Below are 17,759 nucleotides of genomic sequence, written 5' to 3' on the forward strand. Positions count from 1 at the left end.
CAGCACTTGAAATTAGAGATTGAATTACAAGCGCTGAATGAATTCAATGCTTACCACTATCTAAAGATACACAAAGCTTGTGAAATGAACCAGTGATGACCTCATATTGAATACGTGCTAAGTGACAGAACTTTGAATGTATTGGGGTAAAACATATACTGATAAAATTGATCTTACCCGTTCCTTCCTATTCTTTTTTATTGTTAATATGAGTACATTTTAAACTGCGCACAATTTGCACTTGGTGCTGTTGTCTTCCTTATTGGACAGTGCTGGTCTAGAGGGAGGAAACTCTGTGACAGCCTTCTGTCTATAATCCATTTTACATAATTATTGGCCTCGTGTGCCTTTGTCCATAGGCACATTTCACATGTGATCTGAGAATTTTTTTTACATCACGTCAACTACCTATAGTTTGGGGGCCATTTGCATAACCACTGTGGCTGAACAACGTTGTAATCCATATTCACGTGTCAGTGTGCTGATCGTACTCACAAGCAGGAATTATTCCTTGTGCTTTTGCCTTTGGAGTAACATACATTAAAAACAGAGACCTTTCTATCGCTGCTCAGAGTGGAGCCGTAGTCTCTGAGGGTCGCCCACCCATGAAGACAGGCAGGCCAGGATTTCTCATCAGTGTGGGACATGGCTGCTCCGGGTCCCTTTTTCTCCAGAGCAAGGGCACCCTGTGAGCTGTCATGTAGCTTCTCCACCTCTTCTCAGGGTTGCACTTCTGTCTTGACCGTTGAAACTCAACAGCTAACAAAATTAGAATAAGCTGAAACTTTGAACATCTAAATTGATCCTTCAGCAAAACGGAGATAATCACATCATTGATGATCTGATTTTCAAAAAAAAATAAAATAAAATCTTTCAGGGCTTTGCCTTTATTTTTATTTGTTTTAGAAAAATTTTCAAACCCGAAATAAACCTGTGCGAAAGTCAGTATATAAAATCTGCATCCTGTCACATGTGACCGCAGTTTAGTCTCTGATGCAGAGAGTGTAGAATGTAGCGTGTTGTGTACCTTATTGAGAATGGTTACTACACAGAACACAGGTCTTTGACGGTCCTGTGTGATGCAAGCCTACAACACTGCCACTTTCTGATAAGGATTTCCTACTGTCCTTAGAGCAAGATCAGGCCATTGAGGTGACTCACTAAACTACAAAGTCAGGCACAAGAATGTGGTGGTTTCCTCAGAGAACAGCCATGGCAATATGTTAGTGTAATTGAAATAATTCTAGGGTTTGTTGGAAGTAATATCCAAGTTTAATATATGTTAATTGAGACTTTGACTAGTTCATCTGTAGGCTCTGCTACTTAGAAATATTAAAATATGTTTAAATTAATTAATATTAATAAGAGAATCAAATTATTTTGACTGGAAAATGATGCAATAGTCTATATCCAATATTATTTCTTACCTCTCACAGGACTTTTATTTCTGTGTGTAAAGCAAAAACATCAAAATGCCTTTGCAAATCAGAAAAACCTTATCAAATTTTCACCAATGACTTTTTTTTTTTCACTTAATCTACCTTTACGTTTTAAGAAACATTGTAGACTTTTCTGGGTATTTGATGTTTTCCTGATGCCATCACAGGGTAGTTTACTCACTAGTGAATGAGGATGTTAGCAAAGATATGCAATTATAAACATAAAAAAACATAGAGCGCCAGGGACAGGGCTCATTTGGTAAAGTATTTGCCTTGTAGGCACAGAAACATGAATTCGGTTGTGAGAACACATCGAAGAGACGAGACATTGCTGGACATTCCTGTAGTGCTGCCACCAGGGACATAAATTCAGGGAGATCCATGGGATCACAGGCAGCCAGGCCTGCTTATCTAGCAGACTCCAGGCTAGTGAGAGACCCTGTCTCAACAAATGGTGGGTATAGGCTGAGGAATGCTGCCTGCAGTTGTCCTTTGGTTCCCTGTGTGTGCTCACACATAGGCATAGGCACCTGCTCACCCATGGACACATGAAGATACACACTCGTGTACAATAGTCTTATTTGCTTTTCATTGATTAATTTGTTAATTATTATAATATTTAAATGTGTCTAACTCATTTTCTATTGTGCATTAACTCATTCAATTTTCACTATAGTTTTATGATGAAAATAAATTCACACACACACACACACACACACACACACACTGCTTACAGAGTACAGAGAACAGGGTCTTCTGCCTTGCATGTGAATTTGTTTCTTCCAGGAAGTTTATAGTGAAGCCAACTTCAAGTTGCTCCGTTAGAGGTTTTCCCAAAACCCTGTGCATCCCTCCCTCCCTCTGTGCACTCATCTCAAGCCTCAGCCTGGCAGCACTGTCCTCTGGGCCCCAGAGACTCCACTGCACCCCTGCACTGTCCTCTGGACCCCAGAGACTCCACTGCACCCCTGCACTGTCCTCTGGACCCCAGAGACTCCACTGCACCCCTGCACTGTCTTCTGGGTCCCAGAGACTCCACTGCACCCCTGCACTGTCCTCTGGACCCCAGAGACTCCACTGCACCCCTGCACTGTTCTCTGGACCCCAGAGACTCCACTGCACCCCTGCACTGTTCTCTGGACCCCAGAGACTCCACTGCACCCCTGCACTGTCCTCTGGACCCCAGAGACTCCACTGCACCCCTGCACTGTCCTCTGGACCCCAGAGACTCCACTGCACCCCTGCACTGTCCTCTGGACCCCAGAGACTCCACTGCACCCCTGCACTGTCCTCTGGACCCCAGAGACTCCACTGCACCCCTGAACTGTCCTCTGGATTTCAGAGACTCCACTGCACCCCTGCACTGTCCTCTGGACCCCAGAAACTCCACTGCACCCCTGCACTGTCCTCTGGACCCCAGAGACTCCACTGCACCCCTGAACTATTCACTGTATTCTGGGTCCCAGAGACTCCACTGCACCCCTGCACTGTCCTCTGGACCCCAGAGACTCCACTGCACCCCTGCACTGTCCTCTGGACCCCAGAGACTCCACTGCACCCCTGCACTGTCCTCTGGACACCAGAGACTCCCACGGCATCCCTTGCCTTTTAATGAACCTTTTTAAAGTCTGGGTTTTTTTCTATTGAAAATATTTTTTCATACAATATATTCTGATCACCTTTTCCTCTCTCTTATCTTTTCCCAGATCCTCCTCACCTCTTCACCCATCCAACTCAATGTTTTCTTTTTCTCTCTGTTTATAAAACAAATAGACAAAACCAGCCAAACAAAGAAACAAAAACAGTACAACAGCAACAGGAAAACAAACAACAAACAAAAAACCCTGGAAAAATCAGAGGAGAATTGAGAAAGAGAAAGCATGAGAAAAACACACACAGAGACATGCACACACACACACAGACATGCACACACACAGACATGCACACACACACAGACATGCACACACACAGACATGCACACACACAGACATGCACACACACACAGACATGCACACACACAGACATGCACACACACAGAGACATGCACACACACACACAGACATGCACACACACAGAGACATGCACACACACAGACATGTGCACACACACACACAGAAATGCACACACATACATACAGACACGCATACATACAAACAGACATGCACACATAAATAGACACACACAGACATGCACTCAAAAGCATCCACACTTAGACACACACACACAGGAACACACATATACACACACACAGACACACACACAGAAGCAAAACTCATGAAAACACAAATTAGGGCTTCTCTCCTTAGGATAAATGGAAGATGGCATTTAAAAGGAAGAAGTAAGAATTTAAAATCAGCTTGCTTCTGTCAAAAACTTCAGATGTTTCAGAAAATTGACGACTCTATTTTAACAACACCTGGAAATGCTCAAAGTTTCTTTTAAATGAAGCAACACATTATCTGAGTATGATAGTCGCAAATACTTTGGCTGTCTGCCTACGCAATGCAGATGTACACAAGCAGGCACACACACATACATGCACACGCACATGTACATGCACACACACATACGTGCACACACACAGGTACATGCACACACACATACATGCACACACGCACATACATGCACACACACAGGTACATGCACACACACATACATGCACACACACATACATGCACACACACAGGTACATGCACACACACAGGTACATGCAGAGAGAATGGAGATTCATACCAGTTGGAAATATATTAGCTATTATGCCAATAACTGTCCATTGAGAGGAAAGCAACATAGGAACCTTGTTCCCATACTGACGGCTGATATTATGGACTATATATTTATATACACATATACATATAGATATATACAGATTATTTCTGAAAATACCACAAGATTTTATTCTAAAAGATAAACTGGTCAGTTTTAGGAGAGAAGTGACCCAGCATTACGTCACACTCCCATATTCCCAGATTTTCTTTTTAATGTGGAAATAGTCATTGCTTATTGCAGTGGTTCTCCACTTTCCTAATGCTAGGACCCTTTAATATAGTTCCTCATGTTGTGGTGACCCCAACCATAAAATTGTTTTTGTTGCGACTTCATAACTGTAATTTTACTACCGTTATGAATTGTAATATAAACAGCTGATATGCAAGTTATCTGATATGTGATTCTTGTAAAAGGATAGTTGAACTCCCAAGGGAGTCTTGACTCACAGGTTGAGAGTTGGCTTAGAGACTAGGAGCCGTTCCAGGGAGCCAAGGGTGATTTGATATGTAGTGTTCCATTTTAAGTGGCTTCAGCCGTGAAGTGGGTGCCTAGTGGGCAGTTAGGTTCGCTCATTTTAAACAAACAAAAACTATAAAAGAGATATATTGTATTTGAATATAAATTATGTAACTAGAAACATCTTTTTATGTATTTAGTTTCTACATGTGATACAATATACATATGTGTTATATGACAATATAAAGCTAGTTTATTGAAAACTTACTATCACCAGGCAACATGGAAAGGGATTTACCAGAAATACAGTATGGAAATCTTTAAAATTCTACACAATAAATGCTTTTTATTACTGACATTTTAGAGGGTAAAAGTAACATCTAGAGAGGTGAAGTTGGTCAAGGTCACATGACAGTAAAGTGGTGGAAATAGTCTGAAGCAGGAAGAAGGGTGTAGACATATCTGCAGAGGGACTGTAGGCCTCCCATTTACCAGAGGGACTGTAAACATATCTCCAGGGGGCCGTAGACATCATGTGCTAGAGATACTGTAGACATATCTGCCAGAGGGACTGTAGGCCTCCCATTTACCAGAGGGACTCTAAACATATCTCCAGGGGGCCGTAGACATCATCTGCTAGAGATACTGTAGACATATCTGTCAGAGATGCTGTAGGCCTCCCATTTACCAGAGGGACTGTAAACATATCTCCAGGGGCTGTAGACATCATCTGCTAGAGATACTGTAGACATAACTTCCAGGGGACTGTAGACATATCTGTCAGAGATGCTGTAGGCGTATCTGCCAGAGGGGCCTATAGACATATCTTCCAGAGAGACTGGAGAAACCACCCCCATATGGGAAAGAGAAACAGATACAACAAAGTCTAGAGAACTCTTTGGGAGGAAGCCTTTTCCAAACATTTACAGACGTGCAGGAGATCACACGGCTGTGCTTTAATTACCTGCCTTTCTTCTTTAACCCTCCTGTGCCACGCACACTCACACACTTACACATGTTACACAAACATACTGCACATACAAACACACACACACACTACACAGGTCACAGGCGTTCGCACTCCGACATTATATATACTCAGAAATGTGCAAGCTACACACACATTCCACATACATGCCCCACACACAGTATACTCACCACATTTATAGTATATAGATACATCCACACACTCCACACACTAGATACACTTGCACACACACCACACACACCACACATAGACGGGTCACTTTGGGACAGAGTGATAAAAATACTTGAGCAATTTAAAAATAAAACACTTTCCCAGAGCTGTTCCTTTTTTTTCCTTTCTTTCCTCAAAGATTCTGAGCGCAGCAGCCTCTTGTGAGGCCGTGATTACCGGATGCTGCTAACTCATCATGATGGACACACAACCATTGGCTGTCTTTCCCTGATAACTTGCATGGCTGTGTTTTCCTGAAATGGAAGCAAACACATATGCTCCTCTGGGTTTAGGAACTAAGCAATGGACACCTTGGGTTTCGCCCCAGTGAGATTTCACAATGGAAAGAATCTCCAGGGACCTCCTTCAGGACTCTGCCAAATTACTGCATGTAATTTGAAGCCCGAGTGGAGCGAAGCCATGAGGTGCTGCTGTCTCACCCTCCCCGGTTTGCTCCACTTCCCCCCATCCTGTTCCTTCCAGTGTCTGCTTGCTTGTCTCTGACTTTCCCTAAGAGTGAGTGGGTGCGGCCCCACAGGGAGGGTGTTTTCCTTTTTCCTCGCTCTTCCGCACCCTCCCCTCCCTGTGTCCTTGCCTGCCTTCCCGGTCTCAGTTCTGGATGATAACTCGCAGTAGCAGGGAGACCACTGTAATTGACCCTGACGTTCCCGGTTCCCTTTGATGTTCAGTCTCAGAAGCGTTTGCTCTCTAATCTTCCTTACTTCACGTTGAACAGTCGCGTTTGAATAGCCAGCGCGTTCTGCACTACAAAAGCCCGTATTTATTTATGGGAGGCGACAAGACTTCCAGCTGAGAAACTGCTCCTTTGATGGGATTCAATGATGGAGCCCTCATATTCCAAAACACTCGTCCTCCAACAGGCATTTCTGCTTCTGCAAACTCATTCATATTTATAAACAAGCATAAATGCCTTTTATAAAAGAAATTTTCCTTTGGGATGCTAGCTGCTAGCTTTTCTTCCTCTCCTTTTTCAGAGATGGCACATAAAAGAATAAAAATGAAATTGATTCACGTGCCTCCCATATTAACACAGCCTGGGATAATTTTCAATACAAATCACTCAGATTCCAGCAGATGAATGCAAATTAGATCTTTTAAATCAGAAGTGAGAGAAAGCATTGAATTATAATTGCAAAGTAATATAATCAGACACCAGTAGCTTCAGATGGCTCTGTTGGTTCCACTATGCAGCAGAAAGGGCTGGGCATTTAGTGTGAGTCCCCTTCTACCTCAGAGCCCCCTTGGTCAGGGACCAGCCTCTGCCTCAGTCAGGGAAGTTCAGACAATGAGTCTATGGTGTGAGTGGCCTTGATGTTTTATTTATGTATGGATCTATTTCCGTGTTCTTGTTTATATTCATTTCATCTTTGTTTCCAGTTGACATGTGGTCGGTAGGGTGCATCATGGGAGAGATGGTCAAAGGCACAGTGCTGTTTCCTGGCACTGACCGTATCCTTCCCTGGGGCCGCGGGTCTCTGTGCAGCCTTCTCACCTGATTCCTTTTGCATTTCCAATGCAAGACTGCTGAAGATCTCCGTGGCCCTCAGAGAGCTTCTGTGAGATCAAATGTCAAGTATTTTCCAGCTCGCTTTATGGTAGAATGAGCTTGTCTCCCAGAAAGACCTTCCACGGATGGGACAGCATGAGATAGGGGAGGCTCAGCCTCGCTTTGAAAGCTCTGCCTTACTTCAGCTCTGTCAGATTCCGAGACTGTTGTACTGTTCTGTTCACAGAGATTCAAAAATGAAGACACATATGTAGCTAGATAATAAATGACCGAGCCAATGTTCACACTGGAGCTTTATCGTTTTAAATCATAGGAAATTAACACTCCCTTAGCATGGAGCGCTTAGCTCAGCCACAGGTGAGCTTGGTTTAAAACACAGGTCCAGAGAACACGCCTGCACACATTTCCACCCTCATCAGCCTCTCTTCAAACAGCCTGTCTCGTTGACTTCATGTATAGGAAGAGTGGTTTTCTCCAAACCTGCTCTTATCTTCTCAGATTATTAACTAGCAATATTTAAAGCCTCACTGATTAACAGTGACTAGATAAAACATCTGGAGAAGTCATTTAAATCACTTAGAGAAGTAAAAGTAACCCTCTCTGAAGTAGAAACTGATGAATAGGAGTTCAGAGGGCCCAGGGCAGACATGCGGCGGGCAGCTCCTAGCAACAGCCCACCCACCCGCTTCTGTAGGCGAAATGACCACTGTGTTTGATCACTTTGACAATGTTCCGTCTTCTTCGTTGTAAGGGGAAAACTGAACAGAGGTGCTCACTGTTTGAAAGCAGTTCTGAGTCTCTAATTATGGGCTAATATCTAATTAATCTGATTAATAACATCATGGGATTATACACTGGCTTTAAGTGTTTAACACCCTACCATCTGCATGGATAACAAAATGTGTGTGTGTATTTCATACACAGTTCCACACATATGTGTATAGTATAAGTATTTTCCTTAAGTTTAAAGGGTGGCGGTGGTGCACGCCTTTAATCCCAGCACTCAGGAGGCAGAGGCAGGTGGATCTCTGTGAGTTTGAGTCCAGCCTGATCTACGGAGTGAGTTCCAGGGCAGGTGCTACACAGGAAAATCCTTTCTCAAAAAAAAAAAACCCAAAAAGTAAAAAAAGAGAACAATTCAGAAATTCACAAAGTGTTAGAGAGTGATCAAAGAAAGACAGCAACACCTATCTTTAGCCCCCACACGTGTGCACACAGGGGCACCATATATGCACATGTGTGTATACCCCCCCCCACATGCACATACACCTATACTGAATACACAGCATATAAAACACCACCAATACATAAAAAGATAAACTGTTTGTTTCCATTTTTGCTAAAATTCTTTTCTCTGACCTTAAAATATGACACTCTGATTTTAAAAATCTTTCTGCGTATATTGCTATTCTGTTTCTACTAATGCATCTTATTAAATGGTGTTTATAAATTAGTACCATTGTTAATTGTTTTGAAGATATATTGCACTTGCTCAAAACAAGACTATTTCATAGTTCCAAAAAGAACCAAAAACTAGAATTTCTTTCATTCCCCATGAGTCAGCTACTTTTTTCTTAATGTTTGGGAATAAATTTGAGTTAGTCAGTATGTTCTTTGTTCTTCCAGAAATTCATTTCAGTTGAATTACTGCAGATTAAAGCAATGTTTGCCACCGAAGGCTAGACCGATGGTTCCACGGCCGATTGTAGCACACTGCAAGATTCCCCAATGAGTTAGCGAACACAGCCCGGAATTATTAAAATCCTTCCTTGGGAGAAGCAGCTTCCGCCTCACTGTTTAACCTGAATGTCAAAACCCCTAGTGGACAATTCTTAAGTCCACTATGGTGTCCCAAGATCACACCATGCAGACCTAATGTGAGGCTTTGATCTTGATTTTTTTTTCTGAGTATCTTGAGACAAACCCATAAATTTCATGGGGGAACCGGTTACCTGTTCAAGCACATTGGTGTATTTTTAGTCTTTTAGATGCATGTTGTAACTACTGACAGTGATGGAGTTTGCCTTTCAGGTGCAGGATGTGCTGTTTCCCTTAGTAGGTATTCCTTATCAGAGATAAGCTATTTGAGGAGGACAAATGACACCGAAATCTATTAAAGAGGGGCTTTAAAATGGAGCCGGAGATGATGAATCCTTCGGATACGACCTGTTCAATACATTATAAAGTCATACTGTTTTAAAAGTCAGTAAACACATCCTCAAATGATTTCTACAAGCCCTTCCATATCAGCTGTGCACATCATTTGGATATAGTCACCCAGAAAATGGGACTTTAATCAAACTTTCATGCTCTTTACATGACAAAGAATACAACATACTGTCTTTAGCGGGAAGTTTAGAAAAGAGATAGCCAATAGTTCTTAAAGTTGTAACTATTTCATGAATAGATTTTTAAAATATATATAAATAACTCTCATTCCATCTTAATGTTTTTAACTCTGTACAGACCAATAGGAGTTTAGCTTCAGAGGTGGAATAGATGGCTCAGAGGCTAAGAGCACTGGCTGCTCTTGCGGAGAACGCTGGTCCTGTTCCCAGCACCCACAACTGTCCATAACTCCAGTACCGGGGAAACCAGGGAGAAGTCTTTTTTCTATAATTTTTAATTATTTTATTTTTGAGATTATAGTATAATTACATCATTTTCTTTTCCCCTTTTCTTCCTTTAAACTCTCCCATGAACCACTCTTTGCTCTTGTTCAAATTCATGGTCTCTTTTTATTAATTGTTGTTACATATACACCACACACACACACACACACACACACACACACACACACACAAATACATCCATACAACCTGCAGTAGTCTGTATAATGTTACTTGTATGTATGCTTTCAGGGCTTAACTCTGGATATTTATTTGATACAATTGTTATGCTAGGCTGGAAGCTGGAGATTGTCTTCCTCCTTAAGTTTAAATATAAAAATCTTTACCAATGTCATTTGGCATGTACTTTTCAACAGGGTCACGTGTAACCCAGGCTGGCCTTGAACTCATTGTTCAGTTCAAATTCAGCATGGACATCTGATCCTCCTGTTTCTACTTCCCAAGGGCTCAGCTCACAGGTATGCCCCACACTGCATGGTTTATATGGTGCGAGGGATTGACCCAGGGCCTGTGCACACTAGGTAAGCTCTACACTTGAACGATTGCCCAACCTCTGTTTTCCTGACCTCACAGAAATTTGATTGTCCCCTGTTAAAAATACGGCGTACACAGTCACACCCAGAAATGAATGTGGCCTTCCAGAGAAGTGTCCCAGGATGGAGCACAGTGTCCTGCCGCATACCTTAGATAGAGTCAGTGTGGTCAGTGAAACTATGGCCTTAATGATGTCACAGATGTGAACGGGGCTTTGAGCTTCCTCACCTCTAAATATGGATGCCAAACCTGCAGCCACATGCAGATAAGATAGACCTTCGTTTGTGAAGCCAGAGCGCTGCACCCGGAGGACTCTGCCATTCCCATCAGAGAATGAATGCTGCCAGGGGAGGTTACAAACGGTCTCCTAAAGAGCCTGTCCAGGTGAAGCTCCAGCAGCTTAAAAAACGTTGCTTCTGCCACGTATATTAATACACTTTAGAAAATGTAACTCTTGTCTGCTTTTGATTTGTAAAGAGCCGTTACAATAATAGATTTATAAGAAAAAACAGTGATAGTGAAAACCACAAGCATCGCATGTCCGACAGCAGGCCCCAGAGGTCCATCCTCACGGAGCCACTGTGTCAGGCTCAAGATTGTCCGCCCTGGCTGACCATACTACCTCCTGTGTTCGCTCCTCAGGAATGTGCTGTTAATGAACTGTGTCTTAAACATTTCTTCATGTTTTATGTTACCAGAAAATTATTTTTGAGACAGAAAAAATATTCCCAAATGAAAACTGTGTTCTCCCCTTACAAAGCCTCGCACACACCATGCAAATCATTTACCCCTGAGCTGCATCCCCGGGTCCAAACTAAAATGTTTTTAGAGGAATAAAACAACTCAAACACCACCAACATTATAGGAGACGATCGTGTGTATGTGAGTGTGTGTGTGTCTACCCTGATCTTAATCAGTGTCCTCATATGTAAAAGTGCTTTCAAGATCGAATGTTATTATGGAGAGATATAGTTACTAAACACGCTGGGCTCACTGTGTGGTGTGAGGGAGCCGCCTGTACTGTCCTCAGCTGGCCTCATGGACAATGCAGCCTCTGTTCTCTTCCTCCTCTGGACCAGTCTTCCCTCCACAGGAGCTCAGGAGTCCTGACGGTCGCATCCCCATTTTCAAGATAGTGGCGTGTGAGAGAGAGAAAGCCTAGGACTTTTCCTTTCTCTGACTTATTTCCAGAGAATTGGCCTGCTAAGTGTGCCGTGACTGAGAGCTATTGGGTGATCTTTTCAAGAATTGGAACCTGTTACGTGTTGTGCCCAGATCACGGAGTCCCCCAAAAACCAACAAGGAGACTGAGTCCTGTATGTAAAAGTAGAGAGCCTTTATTCTCACATAAGTTTGCAAACTCGGTCTTTTTGTGTGTCCAACATATTGGAGTAAGTGGAGAGGCCCGAATTCAGTTGAGAGTCAGGGTTTTGTAGTAGCAAAGATGGGGATGAGGGATTTCTAAGGTTCAGGACCCCTGAGTGGCTGACATTTGTCTAGGGGTGTCCTGGTGAAAAGCAATGCATGTGTGCTGGCAGGTGGTCCTATCTACAATGTTTGGAACATTAGGAATTTCCTTTGGAGGGTCTGTTCCTGGGTGATGCCTGGGTAGTCTCAGTTTGTGGTCTTTCTTGGAACCAGGGTAAACTACTGAGACTCAGGCCTCTGTTGAACTTGTCATGGCTGGGTCCTACATTATGTCCTGCACCATGAACTCAGAAGCACAGCCAAACCTTCTCATAGTGGTTTAGTAACTCACTGGAGAGTGTTGGAATATTCCTGGTTAGTATTTCCGTAAATGCAGCTGCAGGACTACTGGGTATCAGTTATCACCCGTGTGTCTCTGTGATAATCAGTGCAGACCTAAGCCTTTGAACCCTAAGTTAAGTGGTATGTGTTGGGGTTGCAGGGAGTTTTTGTAAATTTTCAACAGTGTGAATATTTGAGTGTGTGAACATGGTTTCATAGCATGATACTGAATTCACAGCACATGGGTTCTCCTGTCATTTCACTTCCCCTGGAGACCGTATCAGCTGACATTCTGTCCTCCAGAGCTGAACCAAGCCATACCCAGCACCACGCCTATGCAGTGGCTAGTTAGAGATAAAATGGCATCTTCTGGAACTTTCCAGGATAGATATTGCAGGTGGCAATGCCTTCTTTAGTAGATGAGCAAAGAATTGGGAGAGAAATGTTGGTGATTTTGAAGTTGTTAATGGAGGCTTTAGCATTTTCACACTGACTACTGAATAGCACGTCTAAGATAGCAAATCATTAGGCATGTCAATATCAACTCTAGAAACACCATGTGTAGTAACAGAATAATCAAAGACAGAAGAAAACAAAAGAGTAATTCAAACTGCATGGCAGGGAAAAATCACCATAGAGTTGTTTTTTTTTTTTTTTTTTGGCTTTTTGAGACAGAATTTCCCTGTCCAGAACTTGCTCTGTAGACCAGGCTGGCCTTGAACTCGCAGAGATTTGCCTGCTTCTGCCTCCTGAGTACTGGGAGTAAAGGCATGCACCACCACTCCCCGGCTCCCAGAAAGCTCTTTAAGCGTCTTCTGAAGGCAGAAATGGCAGAGCATACATTTCATTCACAATTATAACCCAAATAACCAGAAAGCAGAAGGTATTTTACATCCGTCCATTCATCAGGGAATGTGCCTTAGAAAGTTCTCCAATCTGGGACACTAAGTAGCACTTAGAGTCTGAGTTCTCAGCCTGCCAGAAAAGCTGGCAGCCTTGTGATCCAGCGGCTCATCCCTCATCCCTTAAGTGTACTCTGCTTCATTTCCCTAGGATGGTACCACTCAGGAAAGTCCTTAGTAGCGACCAGTCACCTTTGCAAAGGATCTCATTTACTCCCAAGAGCAAAGGATTTGCAATGCCACTCTATTTAATCTGCAGTGAATTTAGAATTAGATGAGGAAATTTGCTGTCATAATTTTTATTAAGTGTCATTTTCCCGTTAATATCCAAGGCCTTAGATAATTTATCTCAGGGTGGCATTTTCTGAAATGACAGATCTGATATAGAAGTACATGCATTTACTACTCTTCATTTGCTGTGCAGGATGAGACTAGAATATTCACTTCCTTCTTCTGCATAGCATACAAATGCCTCAACACTGTGCCTTTATCAAATGATATTAACCATTAATTTATAAAGGATACATCATATGATGCCAGCATCTTATACCAGTACATTCTTTTATATTTAAAAGTACAAATCGAGGTAGCAAAGGCCACGAGGTACCAGAGGACATGTCCCTGGTAAAGACCGAGACAATCACACTGAAGATGCTCTGGGAGGGACACGGCCCCTGGTAAATCACATCACGAACTTCAGACCAACGTGAGTCAGCTCCTCATATCACATTAGCTCCAGACGCCTATTTTCTTCACAAACACTGACTTGAACACGAGGAAAGCACATCCTTTTTGTCCAGACACCCAGACATTTGTAGAAGGAAAGGGCTTGAAAGGAGTGTGTTGAGTGAAGGCACTCTGTCTTAAAGAGGGTTGCGATCAGAATTTGTTGCAAGACTGTTTAACAACCTCGCTGACACAGTTTTGATTGTTCTGGTTTCTCTAGGTCCTGAATGATGGTTCATTTAAAAACGCTCTAGGGTAGGAAAGCTTGCCCAGTGCTGTTAGAGACTCAAATTAATTTTGAATTCCAGGATATGTGACTCGCCTTAAATTTTTTTTTTTATCAAAAATCCCATAGAATTGTCTGAGGGCTGCTTCTTTGGATGCACTAAGTTATGGGCAGGGTACAGCCACTTAGAATCCCAGCACTTACCAGGAAGAGACAGGAAGGGTGTCGGGCTTGAGAGCCACTCTACAAGTCTGAAGCTGAACAGAGCTACAAAAAAATCCTGCAAAGAAGCATTAACAAATAAATTAAAAGACACAGTTCTGTGTTGGAGATTTTTATTGAATACGTTCATGACTCTAGTTGAACGAAATTAGAATAAAATAATGGGTTGATGATATTTTACCAAACTTGTTAAAATGACTTCTTTGTAGAAAATCTAGAAACTTGGCCTCCTTTAAACATGGTATTAATCCTTACTCTTTAGAATTCAGAGCAAGGTTGAGTCATGAGTCAATGACAGCCTGGCATGGTGTGGTAACTCAGTCACAGCAGAGAAAGTCTGTTTTCATGTTTATAGTGATAACTGAGCTTTAAACTCCATGAACACTGTTCTAGGTACTGAGATCTGTCATCCACCCATCTGTCTGTCTGTCTGTCATGTATCTATCTCCCTAACTACCTATCATCTATCCTGTTATCTATAGCCATAGACTATAGCATGAGTTTTTGCAGGAGCGTGACTAAGCAATCCTGCATAGTGAATTTCTTTATTTCCGTTCCCATCTGTACTCTGGGACACCCACAATGGCCACTGGAGTGTCACTGACGTTTGCACTTGGTTCATTCTTGCTCTTTCCATGCTAGGGAATGCACCTCCACCCTTCCAGCTGCATCCCATTTCCAGACAGGCCACGGCAATTTGTAGTTTCTATTGTAACAACTGTTATTCATCCAGGTTGTAAGGGAGGTAGAAATTTGCAGTTAAGTTGCTTTTAACTTTGTTTGAATGCCTGCCTACCATTTGCAGTTTATATTTATGTTAAATACGGTTTCTTCTTTTACCAGGCCAGACTTTTTGGTTCAACTCTTGAATAGCAAAAAGGAAGGGCCTTACAAACCTTAATTAGTTAGCATTATGTTAAAGGTCTTTGAAGGGCCTCGTGTTACTGTAGTAGGAAGGAAATGACAGCGAAAGGGTGGGGTTGTACAAGAATAAAGGTAGCTGGAGATGGAATTAGTGCAAATCTGCAAGACTCAATCCTGTTTGAAATCAGCTGCTTTTAGCGGATCCTTTAGAGCCTGCCCTGTCTATCGTTCTCGAAGGTCTGACACATCAGACACTAATGAGAAACGAGAAGAAAATCTGAACCACTCAGTTACAAGAGGTTGGGAGGGGTGTAGGGAAGGGCTGTGCGTTGATCACTCAGTGCTAATTACAGGTAGACAGAGGGACCGTGACAGACAGAGGGACCGTGACAGACAGAGGGACCGTGAGAGACAGAGGGACCGTGACAGACAGAGGGACTGTGACAGACAGTGACAGACAGAGGGACCGTGACAGACAGAGGGACCGTGACAGACAGAGGGACAACGGTAGACAGGCTGGCTGCAGTGACACAAAAGTCCTGCATGTTTCACACAGCCTTCCAGAAAAAGATGTAAATGTCATGAATGCATAATACAAATTTGAAAAGACAGACACTTGAGCAGTTTGCAAATGTATATGCGCATCAAAACTTTGCAATGTATCCCACAAATATACACGGGCAAACAGTGTTAGCACGATGACCCCAGATGTGATGATTATACGCAGAAAACATTGTCAGTGAGATTTCCTCATTTTTAGAAAAGGAACAAAAATATCTTAAAGGCAATTTAGGGAAAACATAAATAAATATTATTTAAAGTATTTGTATGCTTACTATTCTAAAAATAAAAATGACTGAGGTAACCTTAGGATAAAATCCTATAATGAAATGAGGTAATTTTAATTCTAAATCACATGATTATTAAAATTTTATTTTATTAAGGTGTTTTTCGTGTATTATTTGAATCTTTGAATTCTTATGAACAAGAATGTCTTGCAATTTATCCTTGTATATTTTACCATAATCACAATTATATAAGTGCTACTTTGCCATGTTATATTTGAATAATATTTTTATTTTTATAAAGCAGAGACCACTTCCCATTTCTGCTTCTGTTAAATAATAGTAGTTCTCTAAAAGCATACAATTTCCAAAAATTGACTTATAATTCCAAGAGCGTTCATGGGCAGGCTGTCAGCTTTGATTTCACCCTTTGTCCTGTGTTGCTTAGTGAAATTCCAGCCATGCTGAAGGGCTCAGCCCCAGTGACAGGTGACTGCCCGGGTCTGCACTTCTTTTCCCTTAACCATTTCCTCCCCAGATATTGACCAGTGGAACAAAGTCATTGAGCAACTAGGAACTCCGTGTCCAGAATTCATGAAGAAATTGCAGCCCACAGTCAGAAACTACGTGGAGAATCGGCCCAAGTATGCAGGACTCACCTTCCCAAAGCTCTTTCCTGATTCCCTCTTCCCAGCGGACTCCGAGCACAATAAACTTAAAGGTGAGCGCCAGGCCCAGCTTGCCAGCCACAGAAAGGCACCTGTTAGGTCTTCCCTTGACAGGCATTGATGCAAGAGGAGGTGATTCCGACAATAATCTGTCTTGGTTAACTCTTTTATCTGGGTTATTTAGAATCTTGAAACCAATTTTTTGAAATGTACATTTAAAAGGTCAGTGTATTTTACTTTGAAAACATATCTTCCAATCTTTTTTTATTTCCTAGAAAAAAATTTTAACACAGATCTTTATCTGTAAATTCTTGTAGATATAGACATAGGTGCTTTAGTACCTTTATATTTTATGGAGTGTTTGACCACCATTTCTCAATTACAGAGTAATAGATTAGATTTTACCTCCACGTTTCTTTCTTTTGAAGTCTGGTCCCTTCTGTCTGTCTGGAGTCAGATTCTGCCTCTGTGCCTTCACTTGATGCTGGACAACCAGCTAACTACTGATTTATTTTTTTAATGATGGTAAAGAATTTAGGAGAGGTTTAATTGACTTAATATTTTGTTAAGCATTTTCAACAGACTCTAGTTAATAACTGCCACACATAATACAATCTTGCATTAAAAATTTTACTATCAAAACACAAGGTAGATGCATGCTTGCGGGGGTGTACCCCAAGTGTGCAGAGCAGGCAATTATCTATGGGTTTGATGTATAGGTTTAATTTAAATAACCGAGATAAACATCAGTGGAACAGAGGAATTAAAATGCAGTGCCTTGTTGTTCGGGATCTCATTATCACTTCCAGATTTATTCGTGAGGGATTCGAGATAGTCTACATAGTCTCTGGGTGACATTTCCAAAGCTGCCAACACTACCCATACAGAGAACGAACTGCCTAAAGGATATCTCAGCATGAATGCCTTCAGAATGCTAATCAGGATAGTAGGAATTTCAGTCACTGTTCTCCCATCCAAGTACTCACCAGACCCGACCCTGCTTAGCTGCCGAGAGCAGACGAGATCGGGCACCTTCAGGGTGGTGTGGTGGTAGACTCAGTCA

The 17,759-nt window shown here is 42.2% G+C and overlaps 1 protein-coding gene across 12 annotated transcripts in view; it reads left to right on the forward strand.

The window, feature by feature from the left end:
* Mapk10 (mitogen-activated protein kinase 10) overlaps window positions 1–17,759 on the forward strand; it is a 274,012-nt gene that overhangs the window by 209,496 nt on the left and 46,757 nt on the right. For all 12 annotated transcript variants that reach the window (XM_075943979.1, XM_075943981.1, XM_075943972.1 and 9 more), the window contains one exon: window positions 16,567–16,749. In XM_075943979.1, the coding sequence (XP_075800094.1) occupies window positions 16,567–16,749 (183 nt within the window). The remainder of the gene's footprint in view (window positions 1–16,566; window positions 16,750–17,759) is intronic.

This window comes from Microtus pennsylvanicus, chromosome 12 (genome assembly GCF_037038515.1).
Source record: "Microtus pennsylvanicus isolate mMicPen1 chromosome 12, mMicPen1.hap1, whole genome shotgun sequence".
Taxonomy (NCBI): domain Eukaryota; kingdom Metazoa; phylum Chordata; class Mammalia; order Rodentia; family Cricetidae; genus Microtus; species Microtus pennsylvanicus.